Genomic DNA, 26,166 nt, shown 5'->3' with positions numbered 1-26,166 from the left:
GGATAAGTCAAGCCAGTAGATTGGTTAGGCGCATCGAGGCGCGGAGGGGCATCGACCGGTCTGGCATCGGGCTGCTATCGGACTGGCAGGTCCCCCCGTTCAGTGCCACCAATACACAAGAGCCGAGGACTCTCTATCGCCGACCATTGGTCCTCAATTTGCCGACCAATCATTGGGAAAGTGCCCACGAAAATATCCAATGTAAGTCCACAAATTATCAAACATCAACGGGGTACGCGTACGGCCGCGCACGGTCCCACGATTAACCGTGTTCTCGTCCCGTGTGCCGTTCCAAGTGCGGGCTCGCGTCTTCTCGACGTTGAAAAAGCCTTTCTGCACGGCCATGTTTGTCGAGACGAGCGTTTCTCCGCCGAAATCCGCGTCGTTCGTTGGCGAGTATGTCGGGCTCCGTCTACTACCCAGCCTGTTCGTCCTTCGTCCCGCACGTTCGCGCGTTCGCGATCACGGGGATACGAGGTTAATCATGCCACCGAGAACAGGACGCGATATCCTTCGGGAGCGATTCCTGGCCGACAGAAGGTGATGATTGCTGCTTGGCCTCGATTCTCTCGGTCCTACGTATCCAACATTCCGCACGTGGGCCCTCGGACCCCAATGTGCTCGCCACGTTGGCGATCTTTATCAACGATCCTTAGCCGCGAATTACGTCTCGATGATCCACGATTCTCTCGGGAATCCAAGCGTCCCAACTCGCATACAGAATCGTTTCTTTTTATTCCTTCCCGTTCGAACGGACAAACGCGCAGTTTTTGTACATGATTCATAGCACCGTGCAGGGTGTTTCATAAGTTTAAGCATAAGCTCAACTGTTTAAATAGAACTCGTGGAAAGAAACTGGTTCTATTAAACGCACGTCTTTGTGATAATCATTCTTAATGCGTTCAGTTTTTTTTTTTAAAGCATCGGTTGATAGATCTTTGTATGATTATATTTACCAAAGAAGGACTGATATTTTGGGGAGTCATGCGATAATAAGTAATAGGTGATCTTGGAATGGCTATGTGTTACTTTTGTTTATAATTACGGTAGTATAGAGATTCACTTCAGGTAATTTTGCTTTGTAGGTGATTCGTAGTCATTACAGTTTCTCTCGCGTGCAACCAGTTTCATTGGCTCTTTTCTTAGTTCCTGCATTAGTTTTAAATTGCAAACTCCGTGTATTCATTTTATATATCTATGCGTGAATGATAATGTGGAAGTACTAGGTCTGTTCTATAGAGCTGTTATTAGAAAACTAAGTATCCCAAAACTAATTAGCTCGCAGACTTATGTTTGCTCCCATTTTGTTTATTATTCAATTATATGTACATCTGTAATGCTGAGAAACTTCATACGCGATATACTCATGTGCATACATAAATTCATCCTCTTATGCATGTACACAGACAAAGTCATTGCCATTCTGATGATAAATTTCGCTCGTTGCGTTTTACCTATTAGCGCATTTAAATATCCAGACTTGAATGTCGCACTGCTCCTTTGTTCTAATGTCACAGTTTCCTTTAGTGATACAAAGGGCTCGCCATGGAGCAACTGGGAGAAGGACAGGCAGTTGTGGTGGGTAGTGCTGGCGGAACTGTCCAAGTCGTTCAAATGGGCCAAGGAGGCCAAGCGATGATGTTGCCGCAAGCCATACAAGTAGCGGCGCCTAATGGACAAATACAAGTCGTTCCAGTGTCTAGTTTAACTGGTCCGGGTCAGCAGATCGTAATTCAGCAACCACAGACACCGCAAATCATTCAAACACCAGACGGTCAAACTTACATCTATCAACCGGTGCAGTTAGAAGGTCAAGTTCAGCAGGCGCAGCCAACAGGTATGGTAGCTAATTACTTTGTTGCTAATCGGAGTTAATAGAAGCGGTGTTTTAATTTCTATTTCTATTTACAGTGATTAATATTAATGGGAACCTTATGCAAATCGCGGGTACAACCTCGCAGACGGCGACCACTGCGGCAACCACAACGCCGGTGCAACCTCTGGCGAGTCCTACTGCAGCAGCATCTCAGGCAGGAAACGTTGTCATGGTGATTACTGTCCGAACGTCTCTTTCACTTACATAGTCTGTGTACATATTATACTGACTTGTGGTGATTATGGAGCAACATTATGATCAACGCAATGCTTTCTTCTTTCGAACTTAAGCTGCGCGCCATCAGAAAAGTAGACCTCTGTAGACCACCGCAGTCGTAGTGATTCATCTAAATGCGAATGCTTGAATCTCATTACTGCTGGGTGGGCTTACGGATAATAGTCGATACTTCATTTACACCGATGAAGTTTACATAAACTTATGCCTCTTATTAACCAAATAATCGATTTATGATCTTAACTGTTGATGCTTAGATGGTGCCAGGAAATAGTACCCAAACACAGTTTCAGAGGGTAGCGTTACCTAATGCCGAAGTTTTCGAGGAAGAACCTTTATACGTGAATGCTAAGCAATACAGGCGCATATTGAAACGTCGTCAAGCCCGCGCTAAATTAGAAGCCGAAGGAAAGATACCTAAGGAAAGACCAGTGAGTTTACGTCTCGTCACCTGCGCTTTATCTAAAGCATCTGTACTTCTAATCACGGCTTTCGCGCTAAATTCATTTCCTCCTGTTGCAGAAATATCTACACGAGTCCCGCCACCGACACGCGATGAACAGAATCCGCGGCGAGGGTGGCCGTTTCCATTCTGGTCAAGTAAAGAAGCGAAAGTAAGTGTCAATTTCGTGCCTCACTGATACCTCGGCTGCCTCTTGTACGAAGCAAGCGCAGTGTCTCATTTATCATTTTGTGTATATAAGAGTGTGAATGGTTCCCAGTAGAGCAAACGACAACTCCATGATAACCCAGCACATCACAACTTCGACCAGCACCAACACCGTTCGTACTATAGCAATAGCAGCAGCAAATATAGGTGTACAGTATCACGACACGGACAATATGGCCTCAACCATTGTCATCGAAGTAAGTGGTTGATATTAATAAGTAGCTTTAAATAAGTACTTTAAGCTAGTTTCTTCTATATACATTTTTCAACCATCTATTACAGAAACCAAGTATTCCTCTTCAGGACATGATCTCCGAAGACGATATTGTTACCTCAAATAATCGCTTGATGTAGATATTTATTTAACTCTAGGTGGGAAGGGTAATGCGAAAGAAGTGAAAATGGAGCGTGTGTCAGTGATGAGGTACTACTTATATATGTGTTAGCCTTCAAAGAACAGTCTGTAAATAATAAGCATCTTAATACGAGATGTAAGTGCAAGCATAGTTTTCGAGGACACGAAGCAGCGGGGAGTTATCAAAGTTGTATATATTGTGGCCGCGAAGATGTCCGGATCTTATATTTTTTTAGCTTTTCTTTACTAGCAGCCTAACACGGACTCGATGACGCTGTCTCGCAGTGTCATGTCGCGATACAACGGAGGCGTTTCATATGATATGTTTTGGGTGAGAGAAATATATATATATTTCAGTTTAGTTGTGATTACATTCAAATATGTGTACATATGAAGCTTGCAGTGTAACATATCGGATCTAAGGTTTCGAGATTTCTGAAATTTCGCGAATCGTTAATCGCTACATTGGATTGAGAGACTGAATTATAATTTATTGTTACGTGCTGGGTACTACTTCTAGGCTAGGTTTTGTAAGTGAATTAATCTTAATCTTTCATTGCAACGGCGGGCGAAGGGTAGTAGAGAATGCGTGTGCACAGGATAAGACTTTTTGTACAATTTTTGAGTGCAAGTACAATTGATTTAGTCTAATGAAAAGCTTTATGGGACATAGTTCGTTGTTAAGAATATACTATAAGAAGTTACTTGTATTTCGTGCAGTGGCTCACTGTAAATAACAAGTTTTATCTTGAAATGTTAACTATTTTGGCTGACAAAAGGAGGCTACGTAACGTGTAATGTACAATCTAAATAGTTATCGAAACATTTCCAAATTTATGATGAGCAATTCATTTCTTATGCGTACAATCATAGCCCTCTGGAAGATCTGGAAAAATTGATTATTGTTTAATTTTATAGTGCATAAAGTTGAACGTAAAAGACGTAAAAAGGGACAGGAATCGCCTTCGAAGTCGAACAATTTTGAATCTTACGATGTATTCCATTACCTACGAATCTGAGGTACTTTGTTTTGCGGGTGTATAGATAAAGGGAACTGGAATAGTTACATTCACAGACAGGTGTTTTGTAAAATAGGCCTGAAAGGTACCAGGCTTATAAATAAGACTATAGACGTAAGATTTACATCAGGCATAATAATACTGTGTGTGTCCAGCGTCGATGTGCATAATTGTAAATGGATCGTTAAGTCGGGTGAGAATAGGAAATAATATATTTGTAAAGTAACTAAGTACATACAAGCAAAACAACACGGGTGGTGTTTTGTAATAACATGTCTGGCGATTTAAATAATGTTACCTTTTACCTACGCACCATATTTATTATTTAACATTCTTTACTTCTCATTTCACTTCGGATCATCGTCGATAAGTACGCTTTATTACTGTTTCACGACAGGAAATTAGAATACGTTAGACGGAAGTGCAATTTTCTTTTCTGCTAAAATTAGAGAGCATTCGGACGGTGGAGTATCTGGCCCCTTGGTGTATATTCGCGGCTCCACTGGTAAAGTTGCTCCGAAAAAACGTCCTTCTGTTATCTGTTTCCCTGTAGCGCCAATCACAGCGCCGTATTCCGAATTCCCGGTACTGAAAAAGTAATAAATAATTTTCAATAGCGCAAGTTATGTATGTAATTCTATTTCACGAAAGGAAAAAGGAAACTACTACGCGACGTTATTTATAATATATTTAATTCATTTGAATAAATCTTCAGCCGTCACAAAATGAATTTTACTTGTTACGCGATGCGTGATAATCGACGTTGAAGGGAATTAACATTGTAACGTAGTTTCTTACCTTATACGAAGGATCTCTCTTTCTTCCTGAATCGGTGTCAAATTATCGGGGGGTTTCGTAGTTCTCGTGGCGCGCAACAAATTATCCGTAGCAATTTTCCACGGGTTCCTGTAGGATTTCTTTTGGATAGTTTCCGAGATGACCCAGTCTTCCGGTAAATCAATGTCTTTCCTTCTTCCGTATATAGCCACGCGGGGCGAATAGTGGCCTAATTTCCACCAATTTTTCAATTATTCTATCTCTAGAAATTTGTCCACGAAAATGATTATAGAACCTTTTGAATAATCCAGCTGGTACACAGTTTGCTTGCTTTCATCCTCCGTTCGCTCGATCAGATCTTCGTCGGGCACAACTTCCGGAAGGAATTCTTTAAGCCGCGGATACTTGTTGCGAATCTAAAAATTAAATGCTTAGTGTTAACTGATTTTTTTTCCAAAAAACAATGCACCGTACCAACACTCGGCGAAATTTCGAAATTCGATCTCGAACGTAACATAATCTGTTTAGATTATGTAAGAAGTTACTTTGAAAAATTTATAATGTGCTTGAGTTATACATAGTTTGTTAACATCGGCAGAAATTCCACGCCGTAGCATTTATTACTAATGTATAATTATAATATCTCACCTTGTTCAAGCTTTCTTGAGCATCCTCGCTCTGTTCATTGAAAGGCAACGTTAAATTTCTTCGACGAGTGTTGAGAAATCGTTTATAAGATCCGTTCAATATATTCAGCGGTGGTGGATACTCCGATTCCGGCCAAAACGGCCTCCTACTTTTAGTTTCTTTCGCTGGAAAGTCTTTTTTGTAAATCGTTACAAAATCGCGAGTCTCGTCCTCAATTTCCAGGAACATTTCTTCCTTAAAATTCGTGCATCGCGAGAAACGGACGGAGATGAGGTTGTATAAAAAAGGTTGAACAAATTCTGAAGCTAGCGATTGAAGTTAGACACTTTTTGCCACAGATACAAAAGAAAAAAAAATAGCTATTAGTATTCTTATAGGAAACGTTCAAGCTTCGTTCTCATATAAAGTTGCTATACCCGGAACTTTTCTAGAAGCGTACTCTTACTCAGAGGAATATTTCCGAAATTTCTATCGCTGTATCTTAATATATAAAGCAGAAAGTATTTGTGTTTGTCTGTCGCCTAAAAACATTCAAACGGTAAACCGTGTACCAGCTCATTATTCCTAGCTAATCCAGATGAATGTGACTATTTTCAAAAAAATAAATTAAATGAATTTTTTTTATTTTTTATAAAATTAGAATCTAAATTTCGGGCGAAGCCGAGTAGTAAAGCTAGCATTCTATAAATACAAAATTTTCTTTGATAGCAAATAACGTTGCGTGGGAAGTAAGGAGGAAGGGTGTAATACCAGGCACGGAAAGCGAAAGAAAGGAGCCTCCCATTCGGTGTCTAATGATTCTCCGATTTCTCGTGGCTCATTATCGAGATGATATAACAGAGGATGAGGTATAGCACCCTTGTGTACTATAAACGCCAATTAGGGCACGACATCGAATTTCCCTGTTATAGGTGTGTCCTTGTTGGTGTACCTCGCATACTCCTTCCCTTTTCGCTCTATTTTTGCTCTCGCCGCTTAAGGAGGGTTGAATAATAGTCACTCGCGGTTTAACATACCTCGGAATCTGTTCCATACCGACGCGACGAACTGCTTCTGTTTCGAGAACCATTCTTCCACCCCAGACGCGCAATCACGATTTCACATGCCACTTTATCCTATCATTTATTTCCGAGTTTAGTCAGCCCTTATCAAACGTCGACTTATCCCTTCCACTTTATATCATACATCTCGGCGATTTATCTCTCTGTCACAGTTCACCAAGCCGAAGACGAAGCAATTTGTACCATATCCTCTATCTTCGCTCCCCCAATATTGTCCGCCGCCGCCCACGCGGCTGCTTCGACCCCATCCCGAAAGATAAATTCGAGGCTTTCCCCTTTTCTCGTTCTTCTACTCTACCTTCTCATATTTCACCCGATCTGCTCGGTTTCCCAAGAAAGTTCACTTCCGTTGCATCCACCGAGCCCCTAGAAATGACAGCGGCGCGAGTCAATGCTGAACGGACGCCCCGCGAGTAGAATAGCACGCGTCAAGCGCGGCTGTCTGAGCTCGGGGCAGCGTTGACTCGCATCACTTACATTTTCGCCACCGGCTGCAGCAGAGCAGAAAGTCGCCGGTTCTCGTTGGTTCGCCGAAGTAAACCTGCGGCGGGCACGGTTAGTTGGTGGTTGAGAGATCGGTTGGGAACTTACCGTGCGCTGTTGGCGAATTAGTGGCTAGCAATTCACTTAGAAGGATAGATTAAATATGTAAATGCTCGTTGCCGAGGGCTAATCGCGAATGGGCGATGGAAGCACGTCTTTCGTGGAGGATACTGCTTCCTGAGATGTTACACCCTCGAAGAACATTGAGTTCCCCTATGCTTCCCCCAATTCTCATTCAATTATACCAGATAGAAAGATATCCCCGGCGTAACTCAGAAAATAGACCTCGACCAATCTACGTTTATGTGACACTGCCTTCTCGTTTTCGCTCCTATATCTTCAACCCCACTGTCCATTTCCAGCATGTTCATCGTTTTTAGCAGACACGTTGGGCTACCCACGAGCAGCCTCTCAAGTTGTCGAAGTATCTCTCAGTCGTAGTTCGTTAATATCGCGTCTGGAAGCTTGCTCCGCCTGCCAGGAACAGTTTAGGGTAGAACGATCTCTACCGCACGGTATTTCGTCAGAAGCACGAGTGCACGGCCACCCACTCGATACTTCGGATCGGTTCGTTCGGCAGCTTTCGCCAGCACGTCCATTACAGACTCGCCCCTTTGAAAGCGTACTCCCACAATAAAGTAAATTGCGTGCTTTCTTAAAACAATGGCGGGGAATATTGCGTAAGTGACGCGTCAAAATAGCCCACCGTTTCGTGCTTCTACAATGAAATCGCCTTGTTCGTTGGCCATTCGTTGACGAAGAGGGATGAGCTTAGAGTTACATAGTTCCAAACCGAGCGCCCGGTAGCTACTTGGAATCGGGAACTGGAGAACGTTGATTCGATGGATACCTTTCGTTTTAGTTGGCTTTTATTTATTATAGTTTAATAGTTTGTTAGATAATTTATTAGGAAGCGACAGGTTCTGCAAGTAGGATAGTAATCGACGTAATTTTTTCTTTGCAAGCGCTCCTGATAAAGTTATGATGCAGTAGAAGAATTTTAAGTTAATTACCTGCTGTAGCGCTCCTTAAAGAGTGTATAAGTTTATATTGTATACTCTGTTATGAATCTCGATAAACTTCCATCGACGCCTGACGTATATTAAAAGTTTAATTGACATTGATCGAGTCGGCAGCGTGGGACAAAGTAGCTCGTAATTGACTTTCCAACTAACTTCCGCGAAGCAATTAATAAGTGACGGTAACTCTTTGTATATCAGCTTCCACTTTCCTCTTGGATTTTCTTGTAGGATTATGGGGGTGAATTAATTCTAAGCTCAAGGTTCCAACGGAATCACGAAATCAAAGGCACGTTTCTATTGTATTTACTGCAAGGAAATGAGGAGGCGAGGGTAGCGAGCGTTGTAATTTCAGTAACTTTCAACTTTCGAGAGTAAAAGTATCTCCGCGGATCGCGTTTCCTTGAAAAATAATTTTTTTTACTCTTCTACTTGGAAGTAGAAGATACAAAGAAATTTTTATGTAATCGATAACTTGTTAAAAATTTGCTCACAGTCCGAGTAGATATTAGGAGCGTAGCCAGGATTTCATTCAGGGCGGGTGACAAGTAGCGAAATAAATTTTGTTATTACATCGTAATACGTATAATTAGATAAACAAAGAAATCTGTACCTACGCAATGCGGAATTATTTCAGAATTTAATTTATTTTTATTTTGTAATAACTCAATTTAATTTCAGACGAATGACTAATTCAGTATTTTTTCCCTGCGCCACCGAGGGTGAGGGGCAAGCGCCCACCCCTGACGCACCTTGGCTACGCCCATATGACTAATTACACCGCGTTCCACATTAGAGCATACTCGTTTCGCGCAGGGATACACTGTTGATTGGCAGTAAACCGGCAGGGAAAGTGCTACGAGCAATCGCGTGTGTCAGATCGGTGGGAGCTGCGCAGACCGGTCGCAAATATATAGGGGCGTTGGTACACTCTTATATGGAACGCAGTGCAGGAATAAATTAATCTATCTTCGAATAGAAGTTCTGGAAACGAAGCTTTCAAAAGCATCCCGATAACGAGCGGGGGTAACACAAAAGTAATTTTTCAACGCGCGAATGAACATACGCGTGGGAAAAGCGCAGTGGGTGTACAAACCACCGTTCCTGATCCTTGTTACCTTTACATTCTCCGTTCTAAAGCAAAAAGAAGGGTGGAAAAGACTAATGTTCCCCGGCGTGCTGCGTGGTTTATTAAAAAAAAGCTGATAGCAACGGGTCGAGCATCCAGCCTGGGTGACGGATCACGAAAGCTAATGAACGGAAGTAAGAATAATACAACAGCGGCTCGAAGCACGTGGAGAATATCAGTTATCCGCGTGTGTATACGCATTGCATAAATAAACTTCCGGCTTAATTGCAAATGAACGGGCAAGTGTACACGGTGGGTGTGCAAACAATGCTATTCGTGTGAGACAATGCGTTCCGCGATAGTTACGGTGGGGCGCAATTAATTCTACCCCTTTGAAATAGGACGGCGTAAATATAACGCGCGGCTCAAGATTTACAATGAGAGATCGTAAGTTCGGGTCACAGATCAGGCCGACATTTTTCATACAATTAGTGCGCACAAGAATTTCGCAATTAACGAGTAATCAAGTTGCAGTAGCAACGTACCGGACATTAATTCGAATTATTCCAACTTTCAGCCACCTAGTAGCTAATTACTTTTTCCCCAGACGTACGCGTATGCAGATACACTTCCACAATTTTGACTGTCAACTATTTAATTCGCCTTTCCTTTCCGTACAAATTAATATGCAGTAGCTAGGGGAGACCGGGGTGAAGGGAGCCTCAAAAAGTTTGAAGTAGAATATAATTTTGCCCTTTCAATAAAAATTTGTAGGAATTAATTTATAATATACTTGAAACATCACTGTTGACAAATTACGATTATATTAAAATTCAAGTTGAAAGAAAAGCTGCAAGTAACGCCAGCACTTGGAGCGAAATTTTCTCGCAACATATTGGACAGCGTGTCCACCAGGCTCGGCAAATAATTATGCACGGTACGCGGAATTCGGAGGAAATCAGTGACCACGTTGATTTTTATCACCGCGAGCTTCGCAGGAACATAGATCGCATTACCGGCCACCTAATCGCGATAGGCACAGCGAGGGTACCAGTTGCTTCGCAACCAGTTGCTCGTACCAAGGGTGGCGGCCACCCTTGCCGCTCGGCTGGCGTACGGTGTCGTCGCGTCGTTTTAGAAAGAATACCCTGCGCGGCGTCGCTCTCGCCCTACTCCGCCCAGGGTCCAGATGGCCCCGTAAACCACAAGAGCCGGGTGTCCAGACACCGCGAACGACCATGGAACCTGAAGTCTTATCCGGAGTCTCATCCTCGGCAACGAGATCCTCGTGGGGGCGAGTCGCCACGCCCCCCGCAACTCTATATAAGCTACCGGGCCGACGTGGAGACCTCACTTGCACCCCGGCCACGGTCAGGAAAGGGTACGCAACATCCACGAGGACGGTCCAGCTTGTTCGCCGCTTGGAAATAGAGACGAGGAAGAATCCGCTGTTGGCCCCGAGGAACAACTCCGCGTAGCCATGAAGATCTGTTTGTTGTGGTCGCTCTGCCTGCTGGTCCTTCTCGTCGACAGGACCCTCGGTAGCCCCTACTTCGACGACGGTGAGTTGCTCCATTCCGTTACCGTGGATCTCAATGTGCTCGGTGGATCGGTGAAGGGGTCAGCGTGCTTTTTTGGGGAAGGCTGCTCAGAAATTAGAGCCCAGGGGTTGAGCCGGTGTAGCGAACCGGTGTTTACGAGGGTTGACTGCGTCTCGCGTTGGACCATTCGGTTGAGGCTCTTTGGAAATTGGGGTTGATGTGTGTATCGAAATATTTTACGCAGGGGAAAGTGGGGTGTAACTAGGTATCATTGTCTCTCTAAGACAAGAGCTGCGATGTGCAGACAGCGTACGGTGTTACGCTCGGGGAGGACCTCGCGACGGCATGAGATCAATCGCGGAGGAAAGATCGTCGTAGGCATTCATTCAGAGAAATTTAAGAATTTCCAGTTGAAATGTTCCAGTGTTGTGCTGCGACCATACCTTTATTTGTGATTTTTCTTATAGATAAATTAAAACAAACTTATGCACAAGTTAATATTTAAATAACTTTCTTTATTACTTTTGAAATAATAGTAACAAAGGGTTTATAATTATATTATATTTACCCACACCTGTACGGTAAAACCGGGCACTTGCATGCTTCCGAGAAATCTTATTCTCCTGCGAGCCAAATAGTTCTTTCAAAGAAGGACTCTGATTTTCTGGTTCTGTAAGGTCCAATCAAGATTTCTAGCGGTGTCCAAAGTTTATTTTGCCATCCGACTTTTTGCTAGCAGGAAAAATACATTAGGCACCTGGTTTTGCCCCACTTTCCCCTACTTGGTGATGTGCGATGTTAGCAACTTGAATTTACATTTATGCTTCATGGTTGCTTAAAATATTACTGATAATACTGCTTGACTGTATCTGCGATTTTATGTGAATCCCTTAATTCAGTCTTCGTCCGAGAGTAAAGAGTACATTGGAAACTCTGTGAAAAGTGGGAAAGAGGTGAATAGAACGTCCCACTGCCATTTAACGGGACGATGAGCGTAATTAAGGTACGCATATGGAATGAAATTGGAGCCGAGAACAATATCGTTTATTTCTAGAGCTGCGTTCGATTTTCCATTCTTATTTCACGCTTCGCGTATCGTGACCGAGTAAACGCCTTTAATCGCCTGTATTTCGGAATTAGCGTGCTTTAATCTCATTGCCCTTAACGATTATTTGCCCAGACAAGTTCCGAATGGTTTTCATTGTGCGCCGCGATGCCGATGGTTAAGCACACGTTAGAGAACACTGTAAATACCAAATGGCTCCATGTAGTTTTGCTTTCTGTACATCCGCTTCATTATGCAACTTATTGTTAGTATTTCAACCTATAAAGGAGAGCTGCACAGAAGATATTCATTAATTCGACAAGAATTCTGCATTCCTCAGAATATTTTAGCAAACAATTCACAATAATTGCTTTTCCAGCTTCGCTATATTTCGCCTTCCACTGAACGCAAGATGCATTACACGCTTTGCGTTTTATTTTCTAACCATCCAGCGTTCGTCATCCGAGTTTTGAGAAAAAACATTCTTTGAAATCTCAAGCACATTGCTTGACGAAATCGTTCGGTTCGCCCGTTAGCATTCCGCCCGTTTCACGCGTCGCAGGAATCGGGCTGCGGATTGCGGCTAGTAGTACGAACCCGCGCGTGGTCAGACGTTTGGCAATCGAGTCCGTTCTGTCGGCTGGTTTTGCCAAAATAGCGACGGCCCCTGTCACTTGCAGTAGCGTTTCTCGGGACGATATGCTGACAGGATATGTCGAGTCACTTTTATTATTCCGAGTATGTACGTCGATCGGCATTTTTATGCGCACCGACGAAAGGCGAAGTTTGTCGAAGGCAGGTTCTTCCCCCAGCAGAATTATCTCTGCGAACATTTCAAATTTAAAGAATTCGAGAATTTTTGTTGTTTCATAGATTATAGATTTAGGAATTTAGAGATTAGTAAAGCTTGAGAAGGTCGTGCTCTATTTATAACAGATCGATGTCAGATTATTTACGATTATTTCCTCCAAGCAATTCCTATTTCATCTTACGTTTGTTACGAGCGAATTAACAGTCGATGGACCACGAGTTACGCAATGATCCAGAATAGCGAAGAAAATGAAGCCGGCGTCGAAGTGGCAATCAACCTTGGTGGTTGATTCAATCGAACCGTGTCTTTCATTCCATTTTATGGCTTCTACCAGACCTACCGAGGGTTCATAATGGAAACACTTGGAGTACAAAACGTAACATCGAGTGTCTCAATTAAAAGAATCTAGCAATATACAAAAATCGCTGAAATTAAATTAGAGGTGCTAAAAGTACTTATATCATTCCAAAACATAGTAAGGAAGAACGAGGTACAAATTTCAAACTATAATTATAGGTAAAATAGTGCATCTATTAACACAATCTGAAACCGTAATACACAGCTTCGATATTAGCACAAATAAAACTCCCTTAGATCCGGATGGAATTTATGCGTCGACACGTTCCTGCGCACAGATTCGAACCTGGAAACGTTGAGAAACCCCTGCTACTTGTACGGCAGCAGTGCCTTTCTCATTGTTCCACCGGTTATCATATTCCAAGTTCCTCGACGAATCGAGAAATTCCGAGTAGGCACCTAAACTTCCAGAGCAAGTTGTTTCCCTCTTCACGATGGAACCTTTCGCGTCAGCTTCTGTTCTCCGGTTCTCTTCTCCCCCTCGAAGGCGGCAATTAGAAGAATCGATGTTCGTAAAGCCGTGAAAGAAATTCTCCTGCTTCTATCTCAGATATTCGTCATCCGTCACGTAAAAGGAATCAATTTCTTCTCACGAGACTTTATGCAAATCCTTCGTCGCTTCCGCCTGGTACCTTAAGATTAAATCCCGTAACGTTGATCTAGGTCGTCCTCTGAACGTGGCGCAGCAGAGAAGGGGAATCGGAATTGCAACGAAATGAACGATTGGTGGAGGAACCATCTAGCGACCGGGCCACGCGCGCGATTAAACGGCTCCTCGCTTTGAGATCGGATTAGTATTCAAGTAGTGTCAGGGAGCCTTTTAAAACGGTGGCGAGGGAAAATTTCATAATCTCCTGGTTAAGACGAGCGGCGAGAATATTGAAACATTGGCAGCATATCCCCGAGGTAGTCCGCTGGTAAGGCGGAAGAGCTGGGTAGTGGGTACGTTGGATCACCTTAATCCCGGGGGTCGCTGATGGGAATACCGACTACCAAGAAAATGGAGGAAGGAAGGTAACGAATCGTCGTGGCGCGTGCTGTGCAGAAACCACCCCGTGAATCCTATCAGGATTACCATCCAAAGGTTAATGAATTCCTCGCTGCATCGCCCCTTTCGTGTATCCCCCATTCCAATCACGATTCCCGCACGATTTCACCGGATTGATTCTTACTCCCAGCCAAGCCACCTGAAATCTTTTGCGCGAGCAATTCCTCGGGGCGTTCGCGGAAAATGGAAGCGTTATTTCAGATAGCTGAGTGCGGAGACAGTCGTGCTCCAACGTAAGACACACGAAGTCTCTCTAGAGAGCGCGATTTAAATATTCTACCAAGTAGTGCAAACCGCGGCATGTAAATTACATTGTTCCAGTTGTTGATTAATCGTTCAGAAGCGAGGCGGAGGATATTCCAAGCGCCTTACGGTATTTACGGGCCTTGAAAATACATTTAAACTCCGAAGTTCAGAGCAAATCGCGCGGGATTAATTTCTTCCATCAACTCGCCTGTTTTAAGGCACCCCCTTCGGCGTTAATATTCATCCGCAATCGTTAATGGAAACCGAAAGTTTTGAAATGGTAATTGACGGCGGTGTTTCGCCAAAGCTGATAGTATTTACCCGCCGACGGGGTTAGGGGATGGAAAATGGATTTCAAGCTCCCCCTGTCAAGGTTGCGCGGGGAGCTTAATATTTTCTCTTCTAAGAGCGCCGGTTCTACGTGATGCGCTTTTAAAACACAAGCTCCACGGGGCAAGCTCATCAAAAGGAAGTACCTATATCGTTAAGAATAATCAGCTTTCCTCCTGTTTGCATTAAAATAAAAAGTGGAGTTCGCAAGTTCAAATGGCGTTTAAATTTTTCACGAGGCTCGCGAAATTTATTGCAATTTATTAGCAGTAAAACTATTTACTCCGTCGTATATACTTAATTGTTTATCATCATCTTTTATTTAACAACTTTTAACTGTTTCCTTGAACCGCGGAGGAAACCTTTGCCCCCATAAATTGGAGTCGCGCGCGATAACGTTCTGCCTTCTCCTAAAGTGCGCTGCAGTAATTCCACGCTGACGAAACAGGCGAAGCTGCGTTAAACGTTAGATCGAGGCGTAGCAGCAGCCTTGAAATGGTAATTAAATATATGCTCTGAAAGGGTTCTTCTATTTTTGTTTCTCTTCCCTTTCGCAACGCATGCTGCCCTTCCACGCCTCTGATAATGGGCCATTAGTTGCTCTGCTCGATCGACTGCTATACGATACGTTTCGTTCAGTGGAAGAATCGATCCTGTAAATGATACTTCCAAGCAGCCTTGGATACTTAGGCTCCTTCTCGGTATCCGCGGCACTTGTAACAAATACGCGAAAGCTTCTCACCGTGCGAAGCAATTCCGCGCTGTCGTCGTACAATTCCCCACAAATATTGCCTGCTTTACTAACAATGCTGCCTTCCATTTGTTGCAGAGGAAGACGCGCTGCAGGTTACAGACTCCGACTATACAGACAACGCACTGGATAACCTAATGCGAGCAGCCCAACAAAAGTGAGTATTTATTAGCTTGCTAAGTGATTCAATCCCTCCACTCTCTCCTCTCCCGCTATCATAGAGAGAGTCTTACTCTCCCCTGCTATCGACTCTGCGATTCGTGTATTTCTTAGAAACAGCCAGCTTAGACAGGGGCGGATTTGTGTACAGGCTAAGTAGGCTGCAGCCTATAATAAATAAATAAAAAAATAAATAAATTGGGGAAGCTTTGAACACGGAGATTCGATGCAACTTTAAAAACAATTCGCTTCTTTTCCATACAACGAATTAGGAATGACTCATATGCGAGTTGCTGCATTGAATTAGTTTCGAAGTTCTCGCGACTCTTCTGAATTAAAATATTTCATATTTCCCGGCAGACACTTGTCAGCCTCCGGGCGCCGAATCTCCAAATCCGCTCCCGAGCTTAGAAATGTTATTAGCGTAGGAAAGGTTTAGTCACTGCGGGTGTCGCTGTTGTCTGTCACGCAAGAAGAAATGCATTTGTGCGTACACTTCCGTCCCAACCCTCCACCTGGATGTCTCGATGTCTCTGCAAGGCATTGTTCTGATTCCCCTAATCTCGAGTAGACGTACCTCGTTGATCTACCTGTTTAGGCGAGCCTGCATAAGACGGGGTGGGAACTGTGACCACCGGCCGAAAGACTGCTGTTACAGCTCCAGCTGCAGGTGCAATCTTTGGGGGTCCAATTGCCGGTGCCAACGGATGGGTGTCTTCCAGAAATGGGGCTAAGCGTCTTCCACCGAGCGACAATTTTCTGATGCACCACAATTCCTATAATTTTCACGCGTTTCCTTTTCAACCTCCCCTTCGTCCTTTCACGTTTTTCACTTCGTTTTTTTCTTGTTGAACCCTCCTCGGAAGGTCGTCGAGTTTACCTCTGCTTTTCACTTCGACACTGGCCTCTGTGCCGCGTTGGGAGTGGACGCGGACTCGACTTGTAGAATGCTGGATTTTTTAAATAATATGGTAGTGCCCATTGAGACACAGAGGGTGGACTTCTGTAGGAATAATTTTCGAGGCCGCTCGACGATGCTGCGGTATTTTCCCCGTGTGTCCTGCACCGTGGTTCGAATTACGTTTTTCTGTTTTTTCATTTTTTTATTTATAATGCACTTCCCGTTCTACCTCCCCCGCGTTTAATACTCGAGTAACAAATTTCACCTCGCCAACTCGTTCCCCGCTTCCCTCTCTTGTCTCTCTGAAGTACCGCGCTCCGCAGTGCGATTTTTGTTGGAGCGATTTAACGTTTCTATCTATTTTTGTTTCTCGTTTCATCGCGATATTCTCCTTGTTCTGGATTATGCTCTGTACGATTATTTCCTCGGTCTCTCTCTCTCTCTCTTGGCTCCTGTTAATCGATGTATGTACTTCGAGGCCTTGCGCAATCTGTTGTGAATAAAGAAACCCCATCGAAGCGAAGAGGAAAGGGATAGAAGCTGACGCTACGTTTATCGCCTTCTTCGATGTTCGCTGTAATTCTCTAAGGAATAAGGAGGCTGTGGAGGTCGTGAGAAGGGAAAGCTCTGCGTTTGGGAAACTTTGGTTAAGCCCGCGTAACGGTAATGCGAATTATTTTCAACTTCTCGAACTTGATTGAGGTAATCAAGCTGGTCGGGACGTTTTAATAGTTTGAGACAGTGCAAGTTGAATCGGAGAAGGAGCATTCGTCACGTGACAGACTTTGGTTGCAACTTCGTTTTCTTATCTGGCGTTTACTGATTCATTTTACTGCCCCGGGGATAAAGATTGTATAAAATCATTAAGTGAAGAAATGGTGAAGGAATTATAGACAATGTTGTCTGTCAGGCTGGATTCTCTGGTGTTTTACATAGCCATCTTCGATCGAGCTCGACGAAATTGGCGATTCGATGAGTTGTGAAAAACCATTGGAAAATTTCTGGGTATACTGCCTTCTGATTGGTGTTCCTTCTAGCCACTTTTTCCAATCAGACATCAGTGTCCCTGTTTTAATCCGCTATCGAAGATGGCCACGCCTAATTCGTAGAATAATACACTGGAAATTGTGACGTTGATTTCTGAATGGGTGTCGCGATTTCAACCGAACACAAGGAAATCTCTCCTATTAAATTTTAAACGTACCTACGTCTATGCATACTAATTATGAATTTAAAAGAACAAAAATACAATAATGGATGTTATCGTATCGTATCGAAAGGTGGATGTACATGTACCAATATATTATGGAAATATAATATATATTATATATCTACTAGCAACTGATTTAATCGCCTGAATCCCCGTCCGCGCCACGATACCATTTCTCCATGTGTGTTAGAAAAGATATTTGTGGAAAAAGCGACTTGTTTTCTTAAAATTCAGCAAATTTATAAACCGTAATACTAAGCTCCGAAAATTTACAGAAATATTAACCAAGAAAAAGAAAATTACCCGGGGTGCGATACTAGCAACTGATTTAATCGCCTGAACCCCCGTCCGCGCCACGATACCATTTCTCCATGTGCGTTAGAAAAGATACTTGTGGAAAAAGCGGCTTGTTTTGTTAAAATTCAGCAAATTTATAAACCGTAATACTAAGCTCCGAAAATTTACAGAAACATTAACCAAGAAAACGAAAATCACCCGGGGTGCGATACACCCCGCGTGACCACGCTGTATTAAAATCCACCAAGCCACGAGAAAGCATTCATTTAATTCGCCAACGTCACTGCGAGCACCGAAGTGCACCAGTTCCCGTTACACCGCCTAAATCAAGCCACATTGAGCACACTTAATTCCTCCACGACTGGCCATCTGTTAGCAGATTGCTAATTCAGAGTTCACCTACAAATTGTATCCCCCCGGCAACAGGTCGCTATTAATCGTCGTCAGCGACAGACAAGGAGCAGCCCCACGAAAACATAGAAACCCACCACCGTCGAGATCCAATCGCCACCCACATTTGTACCATTCAGCAACCCTCGAGCGTTCCAGTGAGCTCCTAATCGACGGCACGTCGGTTGACCAAGAATCGTGACCAAGAGCCGAAGGATGCAGGGAAATGAGGCAATTCGTAGGGCACGAGCGTCCGCGGCGGACACGGGCGAGATGTCCGCCAGCGTGTACGAGTCACGAGCTGAAACTCGGCCAGAGCACGGAGGAGGACGTGTCGTCTTGCATCTGCCGCGACCTCCCAGTACGGCACGACTGGGTCGAGTAACTGGATCGTGACGTACGTTCGGCTTCTATCGCGATACGCGGTTGGTCGGACCCCAGGATAATTCGCAGGACCTCGGACACGAGGGAGCGTCCCGATCGAACGGAGACGTATCTCGCGTCGGGCTAGATCCCCGATCTCCCGCGGCAGGGGAAGGTTAAACGAGTTAACCTCGGGCGGGGGACCCACGTCGACCTATGGTCCCCGGAGTCGGCTTGGACGTCGTAAATAATCTCTTCGTGGTAATGAAACGTGCGGCCACGACCGGGGTACTAGATTATTCGCGAGCCCGGCGAGGATCCTTGCGGTGGCAGTTTCCTCCAGGGGTATTCGAGCAGGTGGGATAGTCGGAACGTTTCCCGCGAGGAAACCCTCGGGATGTTTTCGGAAACTGAAGGCTCTACGCTGGGGTACGATGGGGGTGGGAGTTTCGGGGCGAATTCGCTTCGGGAACTTTGTGGGCCTTTGATAGAGGCTTGGATAAACCGAGGGTTGCGAAGGTTGTAGCTTCGAGGCAGAGTTTTGTGAAGTGTCGAGTTGGCGAAGCTCTGTGTGAATCGAGCTTTTAGTAATGCAGATATAAGTATTTAGGACACGTAGTTTTGGGAAGGATTAGCTGACTCCTAGATGTCGATTCAGGAGCCTAAAGAACACTCGCGAGTAGGAGGGGCACCTGAGTAATCGTGTCACCAACGACGTAACGCTGTTGATGGATTCTTTTGGCGGTACATGCCACACTTTTCATGGCGCACGTTTCAACGTTTGATTGGGCTTAGGTCAATTGGTTTTCCAGGTCGTGTCGCCTCTCGCAATTGCGCCGACTAGCGTAATCTAGTTAAAGGAAATGAGGTGTACTCTTCGCGGTGACGAAATCCCGACGACTTCTCCATTTCTGTCAGTCAGACATCGTTTAATTCCTGTCTCTTCTCGGGTGTTTCATCAGCATCGATATTATCCAGAGCCTGGCAGAGTCGGAAGGCTGCAAGGTGCACATTGCTTGGTCGGATTGAATGAATCACTTAGATCGCCATGTGTCGTTTATTCGAGTAATGACATCACTGAGCGCGTGGCGTATTCGCGTTTCATGGGCACACGAAAATAACGAATTTAAATAGACCGTGTCTTGCTACATCGTTTGCGCTTGCTTGTGAAATTAATGACGCGCCATTTAACAGAATTTTTGCCAGCCTCTTGGAACAAGAGAATCCTACCGAAGGTTCTTAGTGCTAAGGTGTCAGTTTCAACATTTCTAACTAATTTCTCAGCCAACTCATTTTGACTCCTCGGCGAGCTGTTGCAAGAAAATCAGGTCATCGAATACCACGTTCGTTGGGACGAACCATTCGTCCTCTTCGGTAGAATTATGAACCACTAGTTCTCCAGTGAAAGGGGAGGGAAGAAAACTCGAAATCGCTACGAGAGTTCGACGACACCAGGCACGGAACGAACCACAATCCGTGGATCACGTTTTGCACGAGCTTGGAGTTCAACGAACCTCGCTGCGATCTCCCACGGCGCCACTATGTTTTTCGGTGTCCATTCTGAAGGTAGTGAAAGGTCAGAGGGCTCGCTGGAGAAGAGAAGCCTGGCCAAGGCAGGACGAGCTGACTTGTCGTTTGTTTAACCAATTACCTCTACCCCCAGCGAGCCTGCTTCAACCTACTCGAAGGCTGAAGTAGCTTTAATTCAGGTGGAATAATTAGTTACTTCAAAGAATACCTCTCTCACTATCCACGCAGCAGGAATGGCATCTCAGCGTAATTAACCGGACACGGTCACGCTTTGTCGCGAACGCTTTAATTACATTCCTTCGTTCCTCCCGACATTTCCTCTTCTCTTTTCACTCCAACCAGCATCGGCGTAGCCAACACTTTCCCGCGTTTCCCAAGCAATTCGACGGGCAAATATGTATCTTTAGGAGAACCAAAGCGCGGCAACAGATGCGCCCCAGTTGCATAACAGTCGGCGTTCCGCGAGTTCCCGTTAAGTATCGCGAGGATTCAGCGAGCACCTTTGATATCCGCGTTTCAGGCTGCGCTCGTGCGCCCAGGCCCGTGGGATTTATCTTGCACGAATCCGCTCGACCTTTGTCCGCGGATCGATCGATCGATCCTCCCGCAGCGAACACGTGCCGCGAGGGCATGCGCCGCGAGCTAACGGTGGTTCGCTATCGAGAGCTTTAAATCGCCGTGTCAATGAGCCGATACCCTAAAGACACTTTCACGGAGCGGGTCGCACTTTCCACGTTCCTTTGATCTTACCGATCCTCCGCGCGCCACCCCCGGCGCCCAGGCGTTTCTCCTCGCGCCAGCGCGCCGTTGCGTAAGATTACTATGCGGGAGTGCAGCGAGTAACCTTGAAGAGCCACGGGCGAGCTGCCTACGCCTCCGCGTCGCCGCCGTTCTCCGTCTGTACTCTTGTGGGTATAACAAAGCCTCGCGTATAGCATACGTGCTCCGTTTCTGACGGCATTAGGGGGCACGGAGCGCGCACGTGGTCGTGGAAGCGAATCAGATAGCAAATCAGATCGTAGATGTGGCGGGGCGAGCAGACCTAGACGTAGACGGAGTTAAATGAGAAAGAAGTGACGATGGTTCGAGCTAGAATTAAATTGGATCGCTAATTCGCTAATCGCACTACTCCAGTTGTCAATTACCTCATTCTCTTTGCGCCCCAGCGTTTAGAAGCGAGAGGAACGACCCGCGGATGGTACCTTCGCGGATCGTGCTCGCGATGGTTGCACGCCGCGGTTTTCTTTAACCTTTCGATACCCGCGCCTTGTTTTATAACATCCTTACCCGCGTCATGCATTTGTTACATCGCGATTTTATAGTGTTTTTGTCTGTAAATTTTTACTTCGTATAAGAATACGACTTTCCTTAGAAAATAATTCTATGTTAAAAAATATACAGCGATGCAGTTGTCTTTGAGAAAGAAAAGAGACGGAACACAGTAAACGATTATTATTGTAAATAAGTATTGTTTTAAGCACACTCATTGCTCTGGTAACACCTTTCACGCAACACTACTGTGTTAATTCGAAAGAGCGTATCTGCAGCTTTCGCTTAAATTGAGTTATTGCTGCAGGTAGCGGAAAATAGTTTATCTATGTTTATGTTAAATAAGAAGGCCATAACTGTATTAAAACTGAAGGTATGACGGTTTATATTTCGGAGGTGTTTGAAATCGATGCCTGATTTTGGGCGTGTCTACCAAAGTTTCCTTTGGAGTTTATGAAGCATGTGACGAGTTTGCCACGAATATTTAGACACCTGTTTATCCAGATTTCATATTTAACCTAATCCGATTTAGCATACGGATTGCGTAGCACATAGTACTAAAAAAGTAATTTGTCTCAGAACCTCGTTTTGACCAGATACGCCCTTTTGAATTCACACGGCAAAATAATTCCACTTTGGAATGTCTTTGCACTTTCTACGAAATTACGATGTTTCCTCTCCAACGACTGTGCATCGAGGAAGAAAAGTAAAAGAGCCGAGGATTTTTCATAGACGGCGGAAGGCATAGCTGGAGGATTAGAAAAGGGCTCGAAACCGATCGGTCTCAGGCAGAAAAGTAAATGATAATTCAAAAACTGTTGTGCGTTTTAGCGCGAATCGGAAGGCCAACCTTCCCACACGGCCGTCGGTGCATCGGCGGAAAGTATCGTTGTTCAGGAAACTGTAATTTTAGTAGGACACGATGCCGCGTTCCACGGGTCGGATGAATGAACGTTATTATTAGTTAACCGGCGAATGCGTCAAGGATAGCCCGTGGGTGGCGGCCGGGCCGCGCGGTTGCTTATAGGAAAATATTAATTAGTTTATCCAGAACGCATCGAGCAGGCCGGGCGACTCTGTTGCGCGACCAACCGTCCGCCCTATCTTTAGATAAGCCCCGAGTTTTACATCGCAGTTAATTAATTTTAGGCGGCTACGAGAATGCTAATTAAAGGATTCGATGCGCCGACGTAACGCGAAATACCGCGAGCGCCTATTAGCGAACGGTATCCAATTAGCTAGGGTTTTGATGAATTTTCCGTCCCCCGTGCCGGATCCGCTCGGGAAGAGCCGGCGTCTCGTAGCAGCGCGACTCCGTACGGTTTTCTTTTCTCCTAATGGGAATCGCGCGAGTAACAGGTTCCTCGTAGAAACGTTAATTAATGCATCGGTAAGAGCGTGCACCTCGCTGGGCAGAAGCGGACCGTTTTGCGGACACGTTATATGATAATTTTAATTACGGCCGAAGTCGAACGGAAATTCCTCGGGGCTCGCGCATGGGGGGAGAGGGAGGATCGAGATTATGCCTGACGGCGTTAAGTCAGAAGTGTGTAAAGAGGCGCGGGGACTAATGGGCCTGATATTAATAACGATGCCAGCGCGTATTTCGCTCCCGTTAACGTCTTAAACCGCTGGCATTGCGTGCGCGCGTTTCCTTTTTATTGTCTGCTAAGTGCTGCGGGATATCGCTGCGCTTCCGCGATTATGCAGGCCTGCGTCCCTTCATTTTTCCAGCCGCGAACGTCTGCGCAACGATCACCGCTGGATCTCAAGTAGGTATCTCGGAAGATTCATCTAAGCATGTCGGCATTTCCTTGCCAGTTTATTGGTGGCTGGGCAACTACACGCGCGGTGGAGGAGATTCCCGGGGGATCTGATAACTTCACGGGTAACCTCGGCATGTGATAAAGACATTTGTAATATCTGCTCGGCTTCGTAGCTACGTACGATCGTTCTCGGCCTTCGGTGATTCGCATCGGAAATTAGGATGGCCGTGGTAATGTGAATTTTGTGGGCCACTCGGGCTCTGTGGATAGATTCGTCGGGGGGAATTTGTTTTCAACACCGGGATGGTCGACTTCGATATTTACTGCGAAGATGGAACTGGTGTGACGGAAGGGCGGTCGTGACGTGACAACAAGGAAATTATTTTCTGTGTGATTAATTTATTACAGATGTTCTATCTACAGTTTGCGGCAGGTTAGGTGACGCAATAGGTTTCGATAACTATTTGCTTTCACGTGACTGATCGGAATGCAAGGAATGTGCTTTGTCTCGAGCGACTGATCACAGCTGACGCGGAATGTCTATATTGCCGAAGCGTCTGATAACATTTAGAAGCCACCTTAAACTCGATTAAGGGACCTCCCTACCTTGCCGGACGAAAATTGATGCGAACTTGGGGAATTTTTTAAAACAAAACCATTAAATATATTTACTTCCAGCTTTGTGGCTTCATTTGTCAATCCTCAGAGAATATTAAAAAAAAATTGTACGCAAAAATAGTGGTTGTATCCGGAGTTGTGGTGCTTCAAATAGAGCGCTTTACAAAAGTCGTATGCGCATTCTTAGCGTAAAATCAGCCGATCTAGTTGTGTGAAATAGAAAATTTAAAAAATTTGTTTAATCTGTATGAGTGTGGCTATCGCTCGAACTAGATTAAATGAGAAATACTGAAAATTAAACAAAAATGGCAGCGTCTAAAGTAGACATCGATTTCTGCAAAAGAATCGCTGGTTTTTTAAGTCGCAAAAGTCTAATTTTGCAAAGGCCGACTTAGTTTTAGTACCGGCGAGAATAGGACATCTACTGAAGATGTATGCCAAGTTTGAAGTAAATCGGGTGATTGGTTTTTGAGAGATTACGATAACAAATTCGAAAAACATCGTTTCGAGAAAAACGCGTTTAAAGTTTCAGGAACCGTTTTCTTTAAATTAATTTTTTTTTAAGTGTTGCTTAAATATGTACAAATATAGGCATAAAGTTTTCAAATAATATAATTTGAGGGTTTCTGTTAAAAAAAAATCAAAGTAGGGAGACCCCTTAACTATAAATTTAGTTGGAAAAGTATAAATTCTTTGACAAGGGAATCTTGGAATGTTTTCTTTTACGCGAGGATCGCAGCACGTAGGTCTACGAGAAATTTCTCTGCGAAACCTCAAACCTGCGAAGAATTTTGCCACGTCGTTGATAGGTACCGTAAACGGGCAATGGGTAAACTGATTTACCATGGACGACAGGTTTAGTGGCCTCTAAAGTACTCGGCGCATTACTTGCAAGACTCGGCTTTTTTCCTCGGCTTTTCGCCGCACTCGTCTTTCTTTCGCCCGCGAAAGACACTATAAATTCGCGATGTCGAGTCTTCATTGACGTCACGAAATGTTCTGCGTCACCTGCAGCCATCGCGATGCAAATGCTGCGGTACCAAATTGCCAAGGTCTGCAGCACTCTCTCAATTTTAAGTCCACTGTTACAAGCACAGGCTGCAATTATGAGATTTGCAGTTATATCAAGCGAAACGGGACAAAGGACGCTTCTTATGCCAATAAAAACGCCAATAGAGACCCAATAAGTAAACAAAGCGTCGTTATCAAAGACAGGAATCATTTCATTTTCCTAATTTAATACTAGAATCATAGCATGACTCTCAAATTTACGTAAGAATTTTAATAACAATACGATTGATAATATAACTCATATTCAAATTATTTTGGCGAAGCTAGCGAGCTACAGTGGCTCGCAGTCATAATCGTACACTCTTTAAAATCGCATAACATTTTTAAAATTGGTCCGAACGACTTGTGTTTTTTGTGAAGCAAGAAGGACTATTTTGCTAAGTGAAGTGTTTCGTCGTTTTGAATAAAAATTGCAATTAGTCAGAATAGCAAAAAAAAAAAAAAATAGTAAAGGTCGTTTTTTCAACTTTTTTTCTGAGCCTGCAATGAAAATTCAATAAACCTGTTTGTAGTTTTAAGTAAGTTGCATACGTGCTGAAAATTTCATCAAAATCGGTTAACGTTGCTCTGAGTCGAAAATCGCGAAATTCTCAAAACCAGCGACTTAGCAAACTGATCCTTCTAACTCCTAAAAAAAAACTCAAGTCGTTTGGACCAATTTTAAAAATATTAATCGATTTTAAAGAGTGCCCGATTATGGCTGCGAGCCACTGTACAGATTTTTGCAATGAATATTTTTTCCTGCAAATTATTTCCTCCACCGACCATCCTGCGAGACCCATTACTTAAAATTCATAATCGTACTTTATTAACGCAGCGATGAAACATGCTTCTTATTAAGCTATAATATTTGCTCTACAGCTGAAATTATAGAGTTATCTCAGGTGAGAAAACGTTACTCATCGACCAACACCGAACAAACGATATCAGCGTTACGCCTCGTGTTTTATCGAGTCGCGGAGCATCGATCGTTAGCTAATTTACCCGCGGCTGCCAATTAAACGCTGAAATTGCCCGTGTAGGAGAAAAAGCGCACGTTTCGAGCTCCTCCGCTCGCAAGAATGCAATAATCGTAACGGCGATTGTAGGTACACGCGAGAGCATACGAGAACGATGCAAATCCGCGAAGGTAGTGGGAGGAATGAGGAGGGAGCGAGAGGTTGGAAGAGAACGTTTGCCGAAGATGGGTGCG

At 44.4% G+C, this 26,166-nt stretch overlaps 3 protein-coding genes across 9 annotated transcripts; 2 read left to right on the top strand and 1 right to left on the bottom strand.

Annotated features, from left to right (window-relative positions):
* Positions 1-42: 42 nt before the first annotated feature.
* On the top strand, positions 43-4,427 carry Nf-ya (nuclear factor Y-box A). 6 transcript variants are annotated; one of them, XM_076819640.1, is made up of 7 exons: positions 43-201; positions 1,528-1,837; positions 1,912-2,048; positions 2,368-2,541; positions 2,633-2,724; positions 2,833-2,977; positions 3,063-4,427. In XM_076819640.1, exons 2-7 carry the CDS (start codon positions 1,546-1,548, stop codon positions 3,132-3,134), a joined length of 912 nt encoding a protein of 303 aa, XP_076675755.1. In that variant the 5' UTR covers positions 43-201; positions 1,528-1,545; the 3' UTR covers positions 3,135-4,427. The 6 variants fall into 6 exon arrangements, with proteins under 6 accessions (XP_076675755.1, XP_076675760.1, XP_076675759.1 ...); XM_076819645.1 differs by lacking the exon at positions 43-201 and adding an exon at positions 219-540 and having other exon boundaries at positions 1,912-2,030; XM_076819644.1 differs by lacking the exon at positions 43-201 and adding an exon at positions 219-540 and having other exon boundaries at positions 2,836-2,977.
* A 128-nt stretch (positions 4,428-4,555) lies between these two features.
* On the bottom strand, positions 4,556-5,911 carry LOC143373185 (uncharacterized). Its single transcript, XM_076820175.1, has 4 exons — positions 5,580-5,911; positions 5,227-5,347; positions 4,953-5,160; positions 4,556-4,769 (listed from the first exon to the last, which is right to left on the bottom strand). The coding sequence occupies exons 1-4, from the start codon at positions 5,805-5,807 to the stop codon at positions 4,556-4,558; spliced, it is 771 nt and encodes a 256-aa protein (XP_076676290.1). The 5' UTR covers positions 5,808-5,911.
* A 4,640-nt stretch (positions 5,912-10,551) lies between these two features.
* Positions 10,552-17,794, top strand: LOC143372964 (xibalbin-1). Of its 2 annotated transcripts, none has more exons than XM_076819667.1 (3): positions 10,552-10,833; positions 15,479-15,557; positions 16,131-17,794. In XM_076819667.1, the coding sequence occupies exons 1-3, from the start codon at positions 10,752-10,754 to the stop codon at positions 16,291-16,293; spliced, it is 324 nt and encodes a 107-aa protein (XP_076675782.1). In that variant the 5' UTR covers positions 10,552-10,751; the 3' UTR covers positions 16,294-17,794. The 2 variants fall into 2 exon arrangements, with proteins under 2 accessions (XP_076675782.1, XP_076675784.1); XM_076819669.1 differs by having other exon boundaries at positions 10,556-10,833; positions 16,158-17,794.
* Positions 17,795-26,166: the final 8,372 nt, after the last annotated feature.

Source organism: Andrena cerasifolii, chromosome 9, assembly GCF_050908995.1.
Source record: "Andrena cerasifolii isolate SP2316 chromosome 9, iyAndCera1_principal, whole genome shotgun sequence".
Classification (NCBI taxonomy): Eukaryota; Metazoa; Arthropoda; class Insecta; order Hymenoptera; family Andrenidae; genus Andrena; species Andrena cerasifolii.
The sequence above is the reverse complement of the archived record's forward strand: the minus strand, read 5'-3'. Positions and strand labels throughout refer to the sequence as shown.

Excerpts from the sequence above, each read along its gene's own strand:
- LOC143373185 (XM_076820175.1), bottom strand. The coding sequence starts at position 5,807 with ATGTTCCTGGAAATTGAGGACGAGACTCGCGATTTTGTAACGATTTAC. Across the intron at positions 5,161-5,226 it reads CCAGCTGGATTATTCAAAAG|GCCACTATTCGCCCCGCGTG; the intron begins GTTCTATAATCA and ends GGTGGAAATTAG. Across the intron at positions 4,770-4,952 it reads AGAGAGATCCTTCGTATAAG|ATTGAAAATTATTTATTACT; the intron begins GTAAGAAACTAC and ends ATAACTTGCGCT.
- Nf-ya (XM_076819640.1), top strand. The coding sequence starts at position 1,546 with ATGGAGCAACTGGGAGAAGGACAGGCAGTTGTGGTGGGTAGTGCTGGC. Across the intron at positions 2,542-2,632 it reads AGATACCTAAGGAAAGACCA|AAATATCTACACGAGTCCCG; the intron begins GTGAGTTTACGT and ends CTCCTGTTGCAG. Across the intron at positions 2,725-2,832 it reads GGTCAAGTAAAGAAGCGAAA|TAGAGCAAACGACAACTCCA; the intron begins GTAAGTGTCAAT and ends AATGGTTCCCAG.
- LOC143372964 (XM_076819667.1), top strand. The coding sequence starts at position 10,752 with ATGAAGATCTGTTTGTTGTGGTCGCTCTGCCTGCTGGTCCTTCTCGTC. Across the intron at positions 10,834-15,478 it reads TAGCCCCTACTTCGACGACG|AGGAAGACGCGCTGCAGGTT; the intron begins GTGAGTTGCTCC and ends CATTTGTTGCAG. Across the intron at positions 15,558-16,130 it reads ATGCGAGCAGCCCAACAAAA|ACGTACCTCGTTGATCTACC; the intron begins GTGAGTATTTAT and ends AATCTCGAGTAG.